This window comes from Carassius carassius, chromosome 43 (assembly GCF_963082965.1).
Source record: "Carassius carassius chromosome 43, fCarCar2.1, whole genome shotgun sequence".
NCBI lineage: Eukaryota > Metazoa > Chordata > Actinopteri > Cypriniformes > Cyprinidae > Carassius > Carassius carassius.
Window position 1 is genome coordinate 4992426 of NC_081797.1, and position 22090 is coordinate 5014515.

The window sequence follows — 22090 nt, forward strand, 5'->3', positions numbered from 1 at the left end:
CTGTTTACTTTGGTTTCAATTGACAGAGAGCACCTGAATCAAACCCCTACTCCAAAATTTTTTATTTAATTGGTAGCTACCTTTGTTCTTCCAGAGCTGAGATGACACATTTTGATTGGCTGCGTAGTATGACACAGTGACTGGCAGGCTGTGATGCAGCTCTGTTGCTAGGGGCGATTTGAGGGCCAGCTCAACAGAATCCTTCAGGACCCAGAAGGGCTCGGCCGGCATCTGATGCTCATAATATATGGCACCTGCATCCAACTGAACACACAAGAGGAATCAAAAACCCTTTTATAACTGGCCACAGCCTATACAGCTTTTCATAAAACAGATCAAATGGTCAGATGTTGAAGCACCAGAGTGTAAAAACAGCAAATAAGGAATATAGTTTGAATTCTAAATTCTAAATGTGAAATACAGATTTCATGAGTTTAGTTTAAATCAGGCAAAAGCCTGGATGCAATGAGAGAATAGTGCTGCCCTCTACTGACCACTAATAATTCCTGTGGCTCAAGTGGTAGAGCATTGCGTTAGGTGTTCAAGTTTGTGGGTTCGAATCCCAGGGAACACATGTTAGGTAAAAACTGTTAGCCTGAATGCACTGTAAGTCGCTTTGGATAAAAGCGTCTGCTAAATGCATGAATTATTATAAATTATTTAAATTTAATGCACATATGTTGCCCTCTTGTGGCCAAAGATGGCATTACAATGGAAGAGGCTTTACTGAAGGCTCATTTTAAGGGTTTTTATACAAAAAAAATTATTCTGTAAAATAATACTAATACCAATACTACTTGCGCTGATAAAATCTTAACCTTTCTAAAATGTACCTGTATGTGTTACTGGTTTCCTCTGCAAGTACATTTTCACAAATATACAATACCATATTATTTACCTCAGTCTGTGTGAATCTAGTGATCTCCTCAAACTGTCCACGCTGGTTAGGTTTGATTATTCGTCCCAAGCGAGGAGGTTTCACTAGTGAGTATGTGATTTCATCACCGCCTTCACTTGTTATGGCCCGCAATACTCCCCTGATCACCTGCCTGGTGCCTGACAAGCATTACCAAACAAATAATATCACTTTACTGATTTCTTCATGGAAACATGTTTTAGCGACTGTCATGCGGCTATAATTGACATCTACAAAGTTGTTCCAGATAAGATTTTGGACTGTTCATGATGAGGAAAATGAAAAATGGCCCCCCCATTTGAAGATTTATGAACAATTTCTCTCTGGGCCAATAAAGATATTTTATGTGGCCAAGAGAAAGATAGGGATCTGGATTTGTGTGGAGCCCACCTGGGAAGACCATGAGTTCTCCCTTCGTTTCCATGGAGATGGTGAGCTGTCTTGCCTTGACAGTGAAGCGTTGGAGAGGTGAAGTGTGTTCTCCATCAGTCACGGTGAAGCTGAACCCACCAGACTCTGAGCCTGAGACCAGACACAAGCACATCATATTCACTACATCATGTTATATTCTTAAAACAAGGGTTCTTCAATGGCTTCTTGCAGCACATTAGATTTATCAAAGTAAATGTTATTTGAGGGAACTTTTATCAAAAAATTTGAATGCTGCTGCTGAGTTGTTTGTTTTTAACATGTTCCTGTGTAGTTGCTAAAGTGTTGTTTTTAATCATGTTGCTACTGAATATGACTGCTGTGTTGTTTTTTAATGATTAGGTTTTAGTTGTTACTATGCAGCTACTATGATATAATTGTAGGGTATTTATTTTATTTTTTTCCAACTTTTTGTTTTTGCTAGGCATTTGCTAACATGCTAAGACTCATTTAAGTGGGTTTTAGCATGTTACTAAGGTGTTCAGAACAGTTTTTTTCAGACGCTGCTACTCTGTATGATTGCTAAGTTGTTCTGAGTTGTTTAAACGTGTTGCTATGCATTTGCTAATGTATTTTGAGTGGGTTTTGGCATGTTGCTAAAGGTGTTTTTTAGATGCTGCTAATATATATGATTGCTCAGGTGTCCTGAGGTATTTTAAGTTGTTTTTAGCTGGTTGCTATATGGTTGCGAAGACATATTGACTGAGTTTTACTATGTTGTTATGCAGATTTGGGAGGTTTTTAGTATATTGCTGTGGTGGGCTTTGAAAGTGGCTTTTAACATGAGGTGTTTTCCATGTGGTTGCTAGGCTGTTCTGATTGACATGCCCCAAAACAACTTTCTGGTCCCTCATCATAAAGGTTTTTAAGGACTCAATTCAAAGAAACCGATGTCAACCCACCCTCATGAATGAATAAAACCTCTCCGTTATTAATTTGAGCCTGGGTGAAACTGTCCACGCTGTCATCCGGGGACACTTTAAAGGCAACAATCCCATTGCTGTGCATCTCAATGGTATACACCAGCTCCTCCGGAGGGGTGTCAAGATCTTCGCTGCTCAGCATATTGGCTGTGATTTCAGACTCCTCGCCAGCTAGAAGCTGGAAGGAGAGAGCAGACACAGAAACATAGAGATAAACAAACCAATAAACAAGATGGAACAACTAAACTGTTGTATTCAGAGGTTTCTAACTGTCTGGAGTCGTTGAGATGTGAAAGAGGCAATTATGTCTCCTCTGATGTTGCTCTAATGGATGTGTAATGGACAAGTTGCTGAAAGACATTCTTAAATGATGAAATTCAGCTGGGAGAGTGCAGGGCTGCCATGTGAGCACCACACATCAACACCCATTTATCTGTTCCTGAACGCTTTCACTGCCTCCATCTACTGCTCTCTTGAGAGGCAGAGGGAAAAAACTGGAATTGAGTACATGGCGTAGTGCCCTGGAACAGAAAGGTCTACAAACTCATTATCATTTAGTAATCTAGTTTCCACATAACGTGACCTTCAAGATTTAAGTGCATGTAAAATCATCTCCTTTCCTTCTATGAGTGCTATTTAATGGGGGGCAATGCAGTGTCATTACCAGGGCAAATATTAGTCATAGCATATAGCTATCTGTACTGCCCCCTGGTGACTAGTCAAAGACCTTTTCATCACTTCCTGTGTCCTATATCCACGGGCATCCACTAGATGGTAGCACTAGACCAGAGTACAGAACGAGTGAAACATATGAAACAAATATCTCCTAAATTGGGCTGGAAATTGCGGTTTCTTCATACTCAATGTTTAATAGATGTAACATGGATCAGAGACTGCATGGCAAATCAAATCCCATCATGCTGTGCAGAGGTCTGCTTTGATGGGAAACTGCAACCTCTCTCTGATTAGACTGGTGTGTCTCTATAAGGTCTCTACATTAGAGCAAAGGGAGCCCAGAACTGATATATTACTCTGTGTGTTTGATTAATCGAGTGATTGTGTATTTGTGGATGAATCTAACAAAAGTTTAATGTTTCATGCCAAAGTCAAAGTAAAAGCACATGAAATTGTAAAACAAAGCCATTTAGGGAACACAACGATTTTTTGCATCGTGACAATAATTGCAACGAAATGCAAAACGGAGCTCATTCACATTACTGTAATGTGAAAATTATGATTTCCTAGATACCATAGTAGTATTTGTTTGTAATTCCAATAAAGAAATGTTTTGCCACATTACAGTCTTTAGAATTATTTATATATTTTGCATTATGCAGCTAATTCTATTCATATCACAATAATACAGTAATAATTTAATAAATAATAATATACATAACTGCGAATGAAAAAAAGAAAACTAATGTATAATTGGAAAAAGTATAATTGTTAAAAAATGTTGTCTATATATATATATATATATATATATATATATATATATATATATGCACACACATAATTATTATATATAATTATTAATAAATTAATAAATATTATACTTGTTACATATTTAAATACATTGTTCCCCTTTTGATACTTTTGACTTTAGGGTAAAATATGAATCAGGCACTTTCTAGTGAAATCACGTTAATTCTAAGTGTGTTTAAAATACTGTGCTGGTAAAACGTGTTTACAATTTTGAAAAGAGCAGCCCTGAATTTTCGACTTTCTCTGTTATTATCATCAGTAACCATTGAAAATTGAGGTGTCCCTGGATTAAAGCATGTCTAATACAGAGACAGACAGACAGAGAGAAGGCACGCGCGCACGAGAAGGGGAACTATCCGCATGTGGAAAAACACACATATCATTATTTCACATTTTGCGGGAGTCAAGCGGCGTCTCTGATTGGTTGGCCTTCCCTTCAGCCCAGAAGCCGAATTCTTCCCACCGTCATGGTTTCCAAAAATATGAGTCTCCACGGCGACCAGAAACCACAGACAACATCGAGCAAGCACTGAATGACACTCTGTGTTCCAGCGGAGGGAGTCGCTCTGAATTTTCTGACTATGTCTCTGTTCTAGAAGCTACATTAATGTTTAAAACGGGGAAAAAGGTCTCGGTGTACCTCCATTCCGGTGTTGTGTTGGAGGCGGGGCGGCTCGTCGTTCACAGGGAGGATTGTGATGCCGATGGTCAGGGACGCACTCCGGCGGGTGATGTGAAAAGCAGTCCCCATGAGTGTGAAACTGTCCTCTGTGGTCTCGCTGCTGTCGTGGATGTAGTACACCTGTCCCTGTTGTACCTGAGGAAACACAACAGACATCAAAAATCCTGTCACACACACACACACACACACACACACACACACACACACACACACACACACACACTCCTAATCCTTTATCTTACCATTAGGGCATTTTTGGTTTTACAGCGGCTTTATTTTGTCATTTTTCAAGTGACAAGACATTAAAAATTTCCTGCAGATGCAGTTTCCCTACGACACGATGAAATAAATATACAAAAACTACCATGAGAACCATAGTTCCTGTTTTCAGGATTGTTTCTTGTTGCTAATCAGAATCTTACTGTATTTTTGGCACTTTTTATGTATAGTATAACCCTCCTGTTGTGTTATGGTCAATTTGACCTGGAGAGGATTTTGGAGAAGCTACATTATTTTGGAGGAGCTATATTATTACCTTTATATCAGATTGTTTTCTTTCAATTAGCACAGGTTTTGTATTTCTTTTGGAAACTGATTGATCATAAGCCTTATTGATCTAAGCCTATGCATCTCAGTTTTTGAGCAAATATTGTCATAATTATCCACAAATAATGTTTTTTTTTACTCAAAAAACTGAGGTGCCTAAGTTCAGAGGCCTTTGATCGATAATTTCCAAAAAGAAATACAAAACCTGTCCCAATTAAAAAAATAAAAACAATTGACAAAAAGGAAAAATCCAATATTGCTGATAATACAGCATTTACATTTACAAGCAATTTTTAAAAGGCTGATGATTTTTTACTGAGAACACCAAATTAGATAGAATAGAGAAATGACAGAAAATGATGGAGGAAACTTATACTTAAAATGTATTCGAATTGCAATAACCATGACAGATTATCACAAGTCAGACACAAACGTATGTCTGAACATGTGCTCTAACCACTACGCCACATCTACAACGTTTTTTTATTTCTAAGATTAACATGGTTGTGAATAGTGAAGCTGTTCTTCCAAACAAGCCATTTCTCAGTCTGTTACCCTTCACAATTAAATGTACATCCGTCACACTAAAACTGAATTTGACGTGGGTGGTCAGATGCACTTTTTAAACAAAGTGCAGATTTAGTCAAACAAACATAAAGCAAACTCTAGGAAGCCCCACAGCTGCGAGTGCGTCATGTGAAACTAAACTATGTTAGTGTGTCCGGCGCAGGAGGTCAGACGTCTGCTATGTAACATATGCTATACAGATTTGAACAGGCTCCAGATGATCAGATCATTGCACACAGTACAAATTTTAGCATTGACCAAAGGCCCTCACATTTTCTTCAGAAAACAAAAAATCTAACTGGCATTTAATTTGTTGGGCTTATTTTCATTAGTATGAGCACCAAGCTCCTAGAGCTGTGTGCTAACCGCTAAGCCCAAGCTTATGCTAACAGAATTTTTAGAAATTGTTTTGAGAAAAGCTGTGCCTCTCCTCTTTCTGACATCATTCAAGTCTGCATATTTGTCAGGAAATCGATAACTTATGGCGGGTGTTTATGGAAGTTGTCATTTGAAATCAAGGTGAAATGTTTTTTTTTTTTTTTGTAAGAATCTAAGTTTATTTTTGGCCTTTTTAACATTTTTTTTTTTTTATAAGAAGCATTTAAAGGAGACAGAGGGCAGACAACCATGTGAAGAATATGACAAGCTGGATTCAAATCCTATTAACCATGCACGAAATCCAACCTGCAAAACATTTTCATGAAAATGTTTTCTATTAGTATCATTGTAACATTAGTTTTGAGGACGTCTATCTGTCCGTCCGTCCGTCCATCATCCATCTATCATATTTCTAGTATACTGTATATATGAACTCTCGAGTAAACTGTATCTTGTTTTAAGGTTTTTCTAGATATTTCGACTTGAAAACAAGTAAAAAGGCCGATTAACTTAGAAGTCATTTTTTCAGTATGTGGCTTAATGTGTCACAGCATGTATGCTAACTGTTATGTCGCAAGCTCTGAGAGAACAGAAGCTTTTGTAGGGAAAATGTGAGCTTCATTTCTTTTCTGCTGCTTAGTCAGTAAATCGTTGTGTTTGCCAGGAAATCGATACTGTTTGCGACTGTTCACAGAAGACCTCAGTTTTCCAAGTATGGTCAAATGTTTGAGCTAACATGCTAATGGCTGAGAATCTCTGACCTTTTTGCCATTTTTATTGATAATACAGGTAAAAAAAAAGGGCAGGAAACGAAGGAACAAGAGAAACATCTCAGTCTGCCAGTATGAGCCACAGTCCATTGTTTTAAAGTGTGCATGCCAATGATTTACATTTTTTTTATTTGTTGACGTTAAATGACTTGAGTTGATTTAAACTCTACTTGCATTTTAGCAGCAAATTCGTCTATCACTTGATAGAAGCTAGCCACATTGGCTCCCAAATGTTAACATGACCTCGCAAGCAGGGACTTTTTTTGGGTGAAATTTTTACCCGGAACTTCTTTATTTAGTTCCTGGTTCCTGCGGTGGAAACACACCAAGTACCTGCCCAAAGTCCCTAGTTCCGGGGTAAAGTTCCTGCGGTGGAAACGTGTCTATGGACAGGTTTGTGACATTCCCCAAAACCATTTGTAATGCTAATATAAAAAAATGAAAAAGAATAATGTTAATACTGTAGGTATAATTTATTGTATTATTAAAAGTCCATCATGTTGTTCCAACCCTTTTGTGGAACTGAAAAGATGTTATAACCAAAAGTTTTTGGTTTCCATGGAGCATTAATAAACAAAACACACAATGCAAGTAAATGGGAACCAAAACTTTGGTTACCAACATACAACTTCAAAATATCTCCTTTAAGTTCCACAAAAGAAAGAACGTGACTAGTTTGGGATGACATGAGAGTGAGTAAATGATTTCCATTAAATTTTTGAGTGATTATTCCATTAATTATGTTAATATGAGTTTGATTTTGTACAGTAAGCAACTTTGGCACTTTGTCCAAAGTCCTAAGGAAAACGCCAAAGCTGCTTCACATTATTCTGCTGTTGTTTAGTCTACATTTGTTATGAAATCGATAACTGTTGGCGACTATCTACATAAGATGTCAATTGTTGTAGCAGAGGAGAAATGTATTCCAGATTGTTTCGTCATGACATGCTAATATCCGTTCTCTCTCTTTCTTTTTGAAGCCTGTAAGTTGTTTTGAGATGTTTTCATCTCAGTGCATTGTGAATGTTTGCCACTATGCTGCACCGTAAGCTATCATTACAATCTGTCCCCTGGTGTGGCAGCGGTGACCGGCAGTATACAAACCCACTTCTGACTCCACAACACAGAATAGTGAAACGGCACATTCAGCTCAGTAATGAGCATGACGCATACGTCTTTAATTTAGGAACAATTCCGCCTTGGTTCCTTTCCTGCGCAGTAGTTTTTTTCCATATGGAACATATTAGTTGTGTTTCAGAAAGCATTGCATAACTGAAGAAGGGAAACGTAGCACAGGACAGCGAGCGCCAGAGTGGTTAAGACGTCGTGTATTAAGATGAAGTGTGGAGTGGCTACAAACAATGAAGTTATTCTGACAGCTGGGCTAAAGCCACAAGACACTGATACTGAACTTCTTCAATCTATCCTCCATCTGTGATCTCCCTCTCTCTCAATCTTCCCTTCTCTGTCTGATCTGAGAGCTGTGTTCATTGCATATGATATCTGTCAATCTAACATCACTCAAGTCCTGCTGCGTCTCAATCGCTGAAAGGAATTTTCAATGTTATTTCGAACTTCAGACCTTCAAAATGTCAACGCCGCCGTTTTCAATAACACCAAAAGCATATGCGACCTGCTTTGTCATTTTGAGTCGCTTAGTTTTTGACAGAAAATAGCAAAGTCTCAGCTTTCAAATTATTTAGGTATAATAAATGTACATTCATACTCAAAAACATTGATGAGATTAAATATTAGAAATACTGAAAACCGTATCTTGGAAAAATGACCTCTAAAAAAATATATTTTTTAAATTATTATTATTATTATTATTTATTTAATTTTTTTTTACAAATTATCTGACAAAATTAAGAGATAAACAGCTGGTAAACCTGATGTTAGCTATATACACTGCAAAAATTTAAATAAATAAATAAATAAATACATGCATACATACAATAATTTCTTACTCTTGGTATTTGTCTTGTTTTCCAGTACAAATATTTAAACATTACTTGATATGCAAAATTACTTAACATGTTACATTTTGTTTTCAGAAAAATTCTTTACAATTAAGTGAGTTTATAGCAAAAACAACAAAAAAATCTATCGATGAGGCCAGAAAAGATCAACTTAATTCAAAGGGAAAACTAGTTTATTTTTCCAAGGCCATTGGCAGAAATCCGTTCTCATTTTAAGCATTAAGTCACTCAACTGTGATATTTCTTTCAGAAAAAGACCTTATTTATTGTGTCATTTTGCTTCTCAAGTAAATCTAGCTCAATTTAGGAATGTTTAGAGACTTTATTGGAAAACAAGACTAACAAATTGAGCAAGAAAAACTGTGTACTAGATGGTTTATTGATGTTTAAATTTTTATTGATGTTCTGTGAAGATTTTACTGCTGTAAATTTGTTGTGAAGATGCTAATCTCTCACACGCTACATTAAAGAGTAACATTTTGAATATCCAGATAAAACTGACACTATTTGAAAACTGAGACTTTGCAATTCCGTTTTGGTAACACAGAAATTGAGCCTGAAGTTGAAAATAACCTGGGAAGTAAATCTGTTCTGGCTGAATCGCTCCCGAGTTAAACTGATCTCTGTTCTCAGTGTTGCACGCCTGGTGTCGCGGTGTAAATGCTTTATTTGTGGGATATATGGGCTAGTTTATTCTGGCCCATGGCTGCAGGGAAGCGCAAGTCAGAATTTCCATCAAGTTGAAACAGCAGTCGTAAGAGCAATGTCTAACCACTCTCAAACAACAGAATACTCATTCTACTGCCAGTCTTTCCCTGCTCATTCTTTCCACTAGAAGACCTCTGGGTCTCTCCACTAGATATCATAATACGAAGTAGTTTTGGGGGGCCTGCTGGAAACAAAGAGAGCTAGATAAATCTTAAAAGACAGTGGAAGAAAGAGAAATTGTGTCCTTGAGCCTCTAAAACACAGCGAGCATCAGACAGGCGTGATCAAGGTCCGCCTCAATAGCTGTTATTCTGTGAACGGCTTGTAATTAAGATGCAGAAAATGCTATTTTATGCCTGACTGTTCCTCAGTGATATGGCAAAATGCTACACAGGGATCCTGGTAGTCTCTGAGAAACCATTACATGAGGTTGTTCGCCCTTTTAATTAAAGCCAATGACAGCTCCTCTGGTTCCAGTACAGCTCTTTTATCGTGAGAAGAATTAACTCTCATTGCAGACATAAAGTACAAACAAACAAAACAAACAAGCCTGTAATTAAGGCATCATTAGTTGTTTCCACTGTTTCCTCAATAAATGAGAACAGTCTACTCAAAAAATGAAAATTCTGTCATCATCTGCTCACCCTCATGTCATGACTTTCTTCCTCCTGTGAAACTCACAACCATTTCCAAAACGCTTGAGCGAAAAATGAAAGCATATTGTGACCAGTGGCTTTCAAGCTCCAAAAAGGACAGTACAGGACCATAAAATTTGTCTTTATGGCTCAGAAACATTTTGGTTTTTTTTGTTTGTTCTGTGTGCCTGTCTGTCGATCAGAAACTATACATATATTCGAGATGTTCTGTTAAAGAGCGGAGCATCATGCTCCGAGCTAGACTCCATCCAAGTCTATCCCAATTCCTCCATGAGACTGAGTAGGTGCTGTTACACACCACTGACAGCCTGGCACCTTCTATAAGTACAGCAGGGGTCAGAAAAGTGCTCTGTAGTGTCAATTCCAGAAAGATGGCCTGTTCAGACGGCATTCCTGGAAGGGCACTCTGAGATTGCGCAGATCAGTTGGCAGAGGTTTTCTGTAACATCTTCAACCTCTCCTTGTCAGCATGCACTGTCCCCAACTTTCTCAAGTCTGCCACCATTGTGACCATCCCAAGAAAACAGTTTTCAGCAATCTTAATGATTACAGAACTGTGACTCTCACTTCCACTGTGATGAAGTGTTTCGAGAGGCTGGTACTCAGACACATTACATCATCACTTCCTTCCACCCTGGATCAACATCAGTATACATACAGAGATTACAGGTCAACTGATGATGCCATCAACACAGCTCTCTACACTGCTCTGAATCATTTGGAGCACCGTGGAAAACTTGTAAGGATGCTGTTTGTGGACCTCAGTTCCACATTTAACACTATCATTCCCAGCAGAATGGTCACCAAACTGCTTAGCCCGTGTGTCAATGATGACATATGTTTCTGGGTAAAGGATTTTCTATCAAACCAAACACAGACTGTCAGGCTGGGAGGCATCACTCAACCATTCTGACTCTCAGCACTGGAGCTCCTCAAGGCTCTGTGCTGAGTCCTCTGTTATATACTATACACTATACCCTCTCAACCGCAACCCACAGAACAAACACAATCATTAAATTTGTATATGACATAACTGTGCTGCGGTTGATAACAAATGGTGATGAGTCCGCCTACAGGGAGGAGGTGGCTGAACTCTCAGAATGGTGCATCAGTAACAACCTGGCACTCAACACTCAACCTATCAATTTCTGGAAACAGAAAGAGGAACGAACCCTTCTATACACAGGAGGATAAATGGTGGAAAGGGTGACCACTGTTAAATTTCTTGGCACACGCATCTCCCAGGATCTCTCATGGACTGTTAGCACAACGTCCCTGGTCAAGAAGGCACAGCAACTGCTGTACTTCCCGAGGATGCCGAGGAAATCTATTCTGTCTCAGCAGCTGCTTGTGTTCTTTTACCACTGTCCAGTGGGAAGCATACTCTCCCTTGGCATTCTGGTGTGGTATGCTGGCTGCACTATAGCTGAGAAAAAAGCTTTGCAGAGAGTCATCAAATCACTGGTGCACAGCTGCCTTCTATGGCTGACATCTACAGCACCAGATGCATACGTCGGGCCAGAAGTATAATAAAGGACTCTCCCCAGCCCGGCAACCACCTCTTTACTCTGTTGCCCTCTGGAAGATGCTACAGATCCCACGAGAAAACACCTCCAGACTTCGAAACAGTTTTTATCCACGTGCCATCTTAGACCTGAACTGAAATTAATAGAAGACATATCACTCAAACACAATCTTCAAGGTTGTGGTATACTAAGTACTATACACTTACTACTCATATAGCTATGTATATTTAAGCCTTCTCTGTACATATCTGCTATATTTGCACTATTTTTGCACACATTTGATTTACATAACTGTTCACATTTGCACTGTCTACTACTGTATATACCTGTTTACAATTGCACTGTTTACTTATCTGTATCTTTGATTACATTTTGTTAAATGTAAATTTTTGTATGTATGTGTGTACTTTCAATGTGAGAGCAAAAAATGCTGTTGTACAGCTATACAATGACAACAAAAGCTATTTTATTCTATTCTATTCTAATTCATGTTTTCTGAAGTTACATGAAAGGCACTGCAGATCTTAAATCTCATTTGCATATTCTAGCTGCATCATTATAGTATTATAAGTCATGTGGACTGCTGTTATGGAGATTTTGTGTCCTTTTTGGATATTCCGACCTCCTGGACATGTAGTACAGGTATATGCAGTAGTTGTATAGTAAAAATCAGTGTGTGGATTATGCAAAATATCTCATCTTCAGTTCCACAGAAGAAAGTAAGAAAACAAGTAAATTATAACAGAATTTTTAATTTCATGTCAGTGTTGTGATTCTTAACTAAAATGAAAAGAAACTAAAACTATTCAAAATTGCTTTCAGTAATTAAAATAAAGCGAAAATAAAATAGTCTAAATATTCAATGGAAAAATCTATATCCTCTGATGCCATTAAAGATTGATGAACTTGTTTCTGAGGTTACTCAATGGCTACTTCTTTGATGCCCATTTAAGAGCTGGTGAACATGTTTTTTAAGATATTCCCAAGACTAAAAACCATGATCACTCCTCTGACAACCATTTAAGGGTTGGTGAACATTTCCGAGGTAAAATGAAAATGAAAAATGACTAAAACTTAAATTAAAATGAAAACTGAACATAAAAATAAAAGCTTATTTAAAACATTAATATAATAAAAAGTGTAATGTACAGTATATAAATAATAGTAAAATGTTGTGTATTTGTTGGCACTCACATCCTCCCAGGTGAAGGTGACAAGTCCATCTTCTACATCCAGATACTTAATATCTCCATGCTGAGGTGCTTCCTCCATTATAAACTCGATGTTCATGGAACGGTAGAATTGGTGTGTGATATTCAGAACCTCTTGGGTCAGCGCCACAGATCCACCCTCCCTCACAGTGAGGTTGACCACCTGGATTGGTATGATGCGCGGAACAATGAGCACCTGCACTTGTAGATCTTCTATGGTGGTGAAGCCATTGCTGACATCGACTGTGAAGTGATCCTGGCCCTGAAGGGAAGCAGAGACGTAAAAGATTCTGCCCAGGTTTAAGTCCTCTTGTGTGAAGGATTGAATGTAGTCCAGCACGGGTGACGCTGTGCTGTCTGAGTAATTTTTGAGTTCGACCACATGACCCAGCCGTGGAAAGTCTTTGACGGAGTACACCATCTCTTTGGGCAGGATGTCTTTTTGCATAACCTAAGAGGAGGGCAAGAAGTCCTTCAAATGAGTGCAGTAAGAACCTGGAAAAACTGCTTTGAATTACTGCATATCCCTACGGACAACCAGGTACCAGCTATCTTTTTATAGTAATTACCTTTAGAACATGCAGAATATTTCTTTCACAATGTACTGAATACTCGTTCACTAATGTATTAATGAAAAGGTAACCTAAAAATTAAAAGCCTCACTGTCATGTCATTTCAAATTCAAACTGCTGAAGAATTTGTATTTTCATTTAAATATTATGTCTGATATCAATAATGTAAGGGCATTAACTTATTTTGACATGCCACTATTTGAACACATGTAAATGAAAATTACATTGAAGAAAAAAAAAAATGCTACACTGGGATCTACATGAGGATGAATAAAGGAATTTCATTGTTGGCTGAACTATCCCTTCTACTTAAATCTTAGAGTAATATTTACATAGTTCAAAAATACATAAAGAATGTTTTGATCTATCAAATGGCCCTGAATGGTAAATTATAGAAACCTTGAGCTGTTATCATAAATAAGATTATACCAAATCTCTATTTAGCATGTGATCTATCTCTGAAACACTTGGAGGAAAAAGTAACACAAAACGTAAAATGTCAGGCATCACAAATGTCCTAATGAATCTGAGCAGAGGCTGTTTCCTCTACTGCGACACTTGGGTAATTACTGAAATTACACTCAGTGGAGCGTCAACAATAGCAGAACCACTGCAGAGTTTCAACTACATTTGAAACATTTTCTTTCTTCTAAAACACACAGTTTGCAACTAAATGCAAAGCAGCTCTTGGATAGATTTATGAGACCAGCATTCTGGGATTTTGGGAGCCGTGCTCTTGCGGTTCTGGAAGCTTCCACAACTGTAATGCAACAGCTGCTGAACACAAATTATCATTAAGGACTGTTGGATGTCTTTGTTAACTGATATTAATATTTCTGCTATATGTTTTTAAAGCACTGGCTTTCTGTCTTTGGATAACAACTTTTGACTTGACATGAAAGCACTCTCATGGCCTCTTTCCTAAAACACACACAAGTTGAAGAAAACCTTTTTTCTTCAGCAGATTTGGTAACAATTTTCTTTTTTTGTGATACAAATTAATCTAATTTAGGCATTGAGTGGAAAAAAAAATCAGTGTTCAGATCATATAATTATGATTATTAAACCCAATTCACTACAGTACAATAATTATATATGAGCAGAAACTTGCAAATTTATGTTTGATCCACAAATGGCAATCGAGAGGTCAGAGTTCTGTAGTGCGTCTACAAGAGCATTTTTTTTTACTAAATTTATACTAAACTTATTTACACACATTTAAGCATATTTTTTTTCTAAATATGTACTTGAAACAAGAACATGCCATAAAATGCCAACATATAAAAAATATTTAATAAAGGTATTAAGTTTTACCTCCAGGTGGCTTGCATCAATAACAGAATGCTCTCCTTCATAGGCAAGAATCACAAGATTTGACACGACCTTTGGCTGTGACAGGTATCCATTCTTGAATATCTTAATCCTGAAAGTGCCCTCTGTGGACCAACCCTTAGCTTGCACAGTAAAGGCAAATGAATCTTTTGAGCTAAGGCTCTGGTCACTGTGTTCATAGGAGACCACACCCTTAGTCAGGTCCTCCTGTGTAAATGTAGAGGATTCAATTCCACTGACTATAATCCTACCATCACTGGGAGGAGAAGTCACATCATAAATGATCTCAGCTGCACTTCTGATGTCCACGTTGGTCTCTGCACTTAGCAGACTAGTGTTCAGTGTCTTGGTGCTACCATGGTCCATGACCACCATGGTATTGTTGGCTATATGTAGGTAAGGGTCACCTGCTTGCACCTGAAGTATAGCTGTTGTCTTATGTAAACCATCAGATACTTGAAGTTGGAATCGCTCACGATCTGCCCCATGATGGACAAACAAAACCTTTCCGTCTCTCAGGTCAGCCTGGGTAAAGCGGTAGAGAGGTTGAGTTTGGTCTACTGCAGAGACAATGTTTCCTGAAAGAATCCCCACTCTCACATAAACCAGCTGGGTGTCATTGAAGTCAGAGTCATCGTCTTTGAACAAAATGTCATCAGTGGTCAATAAACGCTGGCCATTTCTGACAACATTAAAAGGTTTGTGAATTACCCTTTGAGGTACATAGTCATTCCTGGATTGTATTGCAATGTTAAACACTCCCCTCAGTACCTCATGACCCTCTTCTCGCCAACCATTGCCACCTCTTGAATCAAATGCCAGAAAGGAAAACTGGTCATGACTTGTCTCTGATCCATCATGTTTGTAGACCAACCTGTTCAAAGAAAGATCCTCATTGCTAAAGACTTGAATTGCACCATCAAACCTTTGCATTCCTGGTGGGGAGTCTCTGATAAGACGACCATGTTTAGGATCTTGCACTATCCTGTACACAAAGTCTGTTGAGGTAGAGGTTTGAACCCAGAGGTATTCTTTATTTATGATGTTTTCATTTCCTTCAAGCACAACAAGTCTCTCATTGATGAGGACAGGAGCATCAGAATCAGCCTTGATTTTGATTGGAAGGGTGTACACTCTGGAGTACTGATCCTCTGTGATTACTTTGAATTGGAACTGATCTTCAAAGTCAACCGCTCTGCGGACACGAGGACTGTAGCTTATGAAACCATTCAAAATGTCTTGTTGGGTGAAGGTATCACCATCAGACAACTCTTTATCAAGCATCATCAAGACTCCTTGGACTGGGCTTTTTGTAATCATGTACTGGATTGATCTTGAATCAGTGTTGCTTTCCATTACAAAAGCTTGTAGTTGTTCAGCTTTAATGACCTTTTGCTGTCCATCTTCAACTTCTAGAGGAACACTTTTAGCTAGTCCTATAAGAGCAGGCATGATCTCTATCATAAATAAATTGTCTGGAAGGACGACCTGTCCAAGCTGTGCATTGAAGTGAATAAACTCCGTTTCTGTGCCCTTGAGATCAACTGTGGGGTTTGGAACATATTTCAGTCGGTTTTGCTCCAGGTCAGACTGATGAAATAGTGTGACTCTTTTTGGTACCCCATCATCTGAGATCAACTGCAGTTCTCCAAACTGAAGTGGCTGAGTGACATTATACACAACATCACCAGTTTTTGGAGTTGCAGAAATGGCCAGATTTTGTATTCCAATAGGGGTGCTTTCATCCTGGGTGATCAGAAGGCCAGTATTTGTGACTACAGTCATCTGTGGCTGGGTTATAAGCAACTTAAATGTGCTTGAGTGACTAACTGAATCTCCATCTGAGACCTGCAGGGTAAGTTCTGGCACTTCTCCTCCTTTGTGCACATAGTAGATATTTCCTTCTTTTAGTTGTCTACAAGTGAACTCTCTTAGACCAAATCCTGGCTGCTGAGCATTTTCCAGATATCCAGCAGCAGTAGGGTCCGACGTGACTGTGACCTCAAGTTCAGCACAACGATTGTCAGAGTCTGAGATTTTAATGAGGTTGGGGCTCAAACGTGTGCGCCCATAAGCTGTGATTGAGATGTCACCTGCACTAAGCTGAGGGATGTCATTGAAGGGTATGATCTCCACCGGTAGAACAAACTTGTGTGCAACACTCAAGCACTCTGGGAGATTTGTTCCATGGACAGTCACCTCTAGTTGGATTTGATCTCCATACCTTTCATTACCATCATGAATATACTTGATTTTCTTGTTGACAACATCAAGAAGGGTAAACTTCTTTACTCTTGTCTGTCTTAAGTTCATATCAACCACTCCATACCTGGGATCGTTCAGCAGAGTAAAGATGATCTCAGATTCACGAACACCTGCAGCTTTTAGGTTAAATGTTGGGTTTAGGTTTACAATGTCAATGTTGGCCTCTCCTCCCTCAAGAACCAGCAGAGGAGTTATGTCCAGGAGCCTGGAAATATTGCGGAACATCTCTGGCAAGTCCTCTGTAGGGAAACAGTGTCTTTCATCAGTATTAACATTAAAGTATGTGATTATTACTGGAGGTGAAGTTGTAAACTCCAAATCTTCATCATAAGCTGAGTAATCATATTCTCCTTCACATTTCACATGAATGTCTTTAGTTATCAGAGCATCCTGCAGGCTTCTGCCCTTCTGATTCACCTTGATTTCTCCTAAACATCCAATAAAGGACTCTGTTGTGACCTCCTCCTCCACACGAGCCAAATAATTCTGAAACACATCCTTCATCTTTCTTTGAATACCTCCTAGATACAGGTTCCCCACTAGATCCAGATTTTCTGTCTCATTAAGAGGGAGAGAAACTATGTCACTGTCCACATTTATTAAGAACTCATTGGGGCCAATTTGAACTTTTACTCTGTGCCACTGATCATCATCAACTTTCACCTGCACATTGTCTAGCACATACATTCCACTTCCCAGATCCATTACACCTTTTAGGAACCCTCCTGCCATTCCGATTGCAATGAAGTCTGTCTGGTGTCCTGGGTGGAAGAGCAACAGAGCATCTTCAATGGTCGTCTTCATCAGCATCTCCAGGCTACGGGAGCCTGAGCTAAGTCTGGTCCAGGTAGGGAGAGAGACGAATGATTCTGGACTGATAAAGCTTGTGGCGTCTCCGTCCCCTGCCTCAAACTCACTGCTGCAGCTGTCCTTGGTATCATAGCAGACTGTAGCTGCTGAATCCAGAATATCAAAATCATGAGATTTAAACATAACGTTGCTCATGCAACCACGCAGGGAGGGAATAGCTGTGCTCAAGTACTCCACTTCCAGGTCCCTCACACCCCCAAGAAAAACGCCCTTGTCGATGTTCAGGTACTCATCTTCATTCTCCACTGGGATGAAGGTGGTATACAGTTTGTCTATGGCCATAGTAAGTTTGGAGTCTTTCATAATGAGAGACACATGATGCTCCAGAAGGTTACTGAGCTGGAGACCCATGGTGGAGGAGAGAACCTGTTCTCCGGAGCCCATGTCAATTCTAGCCTGTAAAGATACACAGACAAACCAATTATTAAACAAAAAAAGTGACTGGTAAATATAAGAAGAAAAACATCATGTTTACATTTACTGGACAAAAACATTTGTGCTGTTTGCCTGTGAAAAAGTTCCTGCCATGATGTTAGGGTGTTTTGAGTGGTTACCCTGTTGAACAACCCCCCCCCCCCAAAAAAAAATAGCACATGCTGATATGTTTTTAAGCATGGCAGCTGGTTAGAGATGGTCATTAGTTGGTCACAAGCTGGTTATAAGCTGGTCCTGAGCAGGAGCTAGGAGCTCAAACCAGCTACCATGCTACAAAACAGCTAACCAGCTGTTTAAAAAAAAAAAACAACAACGCAGTTTCTAAGCTGCTCTGAGTGTTTTGTAGTACATTGCTAATCGGTTAAGATGTTTTGGTTTATTTCTTGCAATATTATTTGAGGTAACATTCATGTTTGTAGCACAAATTGGCTGGAGGAATTGCATGCTGAAGGTTAATACGTGTAGTAAGTTTGTTCAGGGTTTTGGGGTTTCCTTTCTCTAAAAGCACAACTAGGTAATGTTATCTTAATATATATAATTTTGCTTCTCAGGTACATTTATCTTTAAACATTTTTACTAGAATACAAGACAAGGTACTGGTTAAGAATATAATTTTTCATAGTGCATTATACATGCATTCAGCTGTGAAATTTTAATACAGACTTTGCTGGATCAGTTGGCTACACAGTATTTCAAACACTCTGTAGCCACTTAAACTGAAAATATCACAGATCTCATTTCAGATCTGCAGCCTCCAAAGAAAAAAATATGTTAATATGTTTTTAATGACAAATCCCGCCATCGATGAAATATTCTTGGTACCGTTTCATATTGCAGCATATTGCAAGCTGTTTGAGCGTCTTTGTTTATCTCTGCTGAGCGGGAGCCATTTTCTAGGGAGGCTGCAGATGAAGAAGAAATATCTCAGAGCAAACCAGTAACTCATTCAAGCCGCGGAAGCCTTTTCCATGTGTTGAGTTGAAAAACTGACGATTCAGACACAGCGGAGCTGGAAGTGAATGTGAGTCATCCCTCTCACCACAAGCCAAACGGCTGCTTCTCAAAAACTCACAAGAGATTTTCTCAGTGTGTGGCTACTTCTGGGGCCCTGAAGTCTTGAAGGGCCATGAGAAAACAGTGGAGATTGTATTTATGTCTAGTCAGTCTGGGTTTTAATTTACATTGCAAAGTAGATATTATGCAAAACTGCACCCTGTGTTTTCTGATTTTGCCAGATTTGTTCTCTGTCTTTAGTGAATAAGTAGTCATATACAAGGCACTTTTATTCAAAGCAGTTTAACACTGAAAGAGTGTTCACTCTGACAGTGAATAACAGCAACAAAGCAACTAGAAGTCAAAGGGTGATTTAAGGTGACATGAGCAGCTGTTAGTGATCTAAGTGTACTGTATTTCACCTGTAATCTGCCATTGTAGAGCTCCAGTGAGAGGTAATCTCTGTGTCCTGCTGCCAGTAGGAGTAGACCGCTACGTCTGCTTGTTTCAAATTGGAGCGACACTTGAAAACTTGACAGGTCCTGAACAGAATCTATCCGACAGTAGCTGTCCCCGAAATAGGAAGCTGCAAACACAATTGGAGAATAATTTTTTTTTTTTTTTTTTTTTTAAATATTTTAATGATGACGTGAACCATTAATGTGTGAATGTGGAAGTGGGAAGACACACAGCAGATGTGAGTTTGAATTGAAAACTTTTCCAGCTGTCTTGTCAGCTGTTGTACTGTATAGAAATGACACTGTTCTGGAGAGTTCCAGCTTTGGCCCCATGAGAATGTTTATATAACTGCTTTTCTGCAGGAAAAAATTCCAGAGCTTAGTGTAGTAATGTTCGGCTGTATGCTTATGTAGCCACCTGCCTTGGATTGCAAATGAGATTTTTGGCTATTGCTTTTACTCCTTTAGTAAATCATTCACACATCACTCCTGAGCCTTATGTCAAGGACATCCCCGTTCCATTGAATAGGTTTCCAGGGGCCAAATCAACAGCGTTTATGCTACGGTAAAACATAATACGGCCGTACTCATTGGGAAACCCCTTCATGGAATTCTGGGAAGGATCCAGAAATGGAACATTCTCACAGGAACTATGGTCAAACATCTTGGTAGAGGGTCAGGAGTCAATTTATGACTCATGTAATTTCCTTATCCAAGATCAACAACAGGATACTATTGTCACAACAAATACGTCACATATTAGGCAAATACTAATAAAAGTTACCATGGTAAATTAAGGTTAAAAATATCACAATGGTATATTCATGAGAATTAAAGGAACAATTCACCCCAAAATAAAAATTATTTCATCATTTACTCACCCCTTGTTGAATGAATTGTTAGATCTGGTTCACAAACCAGTCTGAAAGATTTATTCAAGTATCAGAGTGATCTAGGTTTACTCAATCTAATGTGAATCCAAGGTGAATCATTCTTTTTACCTGTTCACTTGAACTCACTAAATTATTCAGACAAAGATTACCAGTAAACTCTGACTTAAATTTCTATTTGTTCCTCACACAAAGCTAAAGTTTGACTTCAGAAGACTTGGAATACAGTCATCTGGACTACTTTCATGGTTTTTTTCCATCCTTTTTGAAACTTGAATGCTTGTACCCTTTGATTGCATGAAAACATAACAGTAGATTCTTCAAAATTCCTTGTTCCACATAAGAAAGCAAGTCTGGGTTTGGAATGATGTAAGGGTGAGTAAATAATGACAGATTTTTGAGTGAATTACTTCTTTACCCTGTTAAATATACACATAATAGAGTAGCATCTGAAATCATTCAGCAAAATTTACTGTGATTAGCTAACTGCTACTCCTAAGACAGTGGCATCCTGCCTAGATGCGTTTCTGTTTGTTCCTCTGTTTTCATGAACAAAGGAAATACAATGTTTCCAGAGATATATAGCACTTAATACTCACCATAAATAAAGTCAACTGGATGTGCAGAAAACTATGGGAGTAAACTATTTTCCTGCGCCAAAATATCTATTTTATGAACAAAGACCAACTTTAGAGTAATTGAAACGCCCATTTGAGTGAGCGATGCACCAAAAGAATGCAGAGATCTACACAGTTCAGCAAAAGGTTCTCACAGATACCCCCTACTGTATATACATTCAGTCGATGCACTCCAAAAAACAAACACATAAATCTCGCCAAAAGAGCCAAACACAACAGGAGGCACAGCACAACGCAGAAGCTCATATGATCTCTCATATAATAATCTATAATGCTGAAAAGGTTATAACATTTAGATTTGATTCTGTAAAAGACTGTCCACATAGCCTTTAGATAGTAGATAGAACCCAGAAAAGCAAGATGAATTTTAATGAAGCTACATTTATCTGAATTCTGTAACTCCGATTTGGAGCTCAATGACCTTCTGCAAGGTCCAGAGAGAGAATATATGGAATTAGCTAGGAATCTTTCCCTCAGCTTTATGATAATCAGATCTGTTTTTGTTGGAAAATTCATGGTGCACACGGGAGGTAGAATGGGCAACTGCAGCCCAAGGACTCTTAGGTTCAATCCATTGTCAGTGCGCTTTGAGCATGCTCAGACCAGAAAATACACAAGGGGCCACAGTGAGCACAGCCAGCACGTATGAATCTGGAACCCATTAATACTCTTTGAGGGGATTCTAAATGGGACACATGTGTTGAAGACCCCCAGCCATTCCAAGATTCAACATGCACCATACATTTAACCAAGACTCAGCTCAGCTCTCGTCTTTATAAGCCAGTCACATCTCATTGGATGCAAAAATCACAGGCGGCAGGCTTTTGTTTGTGAATGAGCGTTATTCTGCTGGCTAGTTGA

The 22090-nt window shown here is 38.7% G+C and overlaps 1 protein-coding gene across 1 annotated transcript in view; it reads right to left on the reverse strand.

Annotated features, from left to right (window-relative positions):
• Positions 1 to 22090, reverse strand: part of LOC132124722 (chondroitin sulfate proteoglycan 4-like) — a 53749-nt gene that overhangs the window by 4081 nt on the left and 27578 nt on the right. The window contains exons 2-9 of the mRNA XM_059535874.1: positions 19666 to 19829; positions 14663 to 18211; positions 12760 to 13227; positions 4394 to 4570; positions 2248 to 2446; positions 1307 to 1438; positions 899 to 1056; positions 81 to 264 (exon numbers count right to left, since the gene is read on the reverse strand). Coding sequence (XP_059391857.1) covers positions 81 to 264; positions 899 to 1056; positions 1307 to 1438; positions 2248 to 2446; positions 4394 to 4570; positions 12760 to 13227; positions 14663 to 18211; positions 19666 to 19829 — 5031 coding nt within the window. The remainder of the gene's footprint in view (positions 1 to 80; positions 265 to 898; positions 1057 to 1306; positions 1439 to 2247; positions 2447 to 4393; positions 4571 to 12759; positions 13228 to 14662; positions 18212 to 19665; positions 19830 to 22090) is intronic.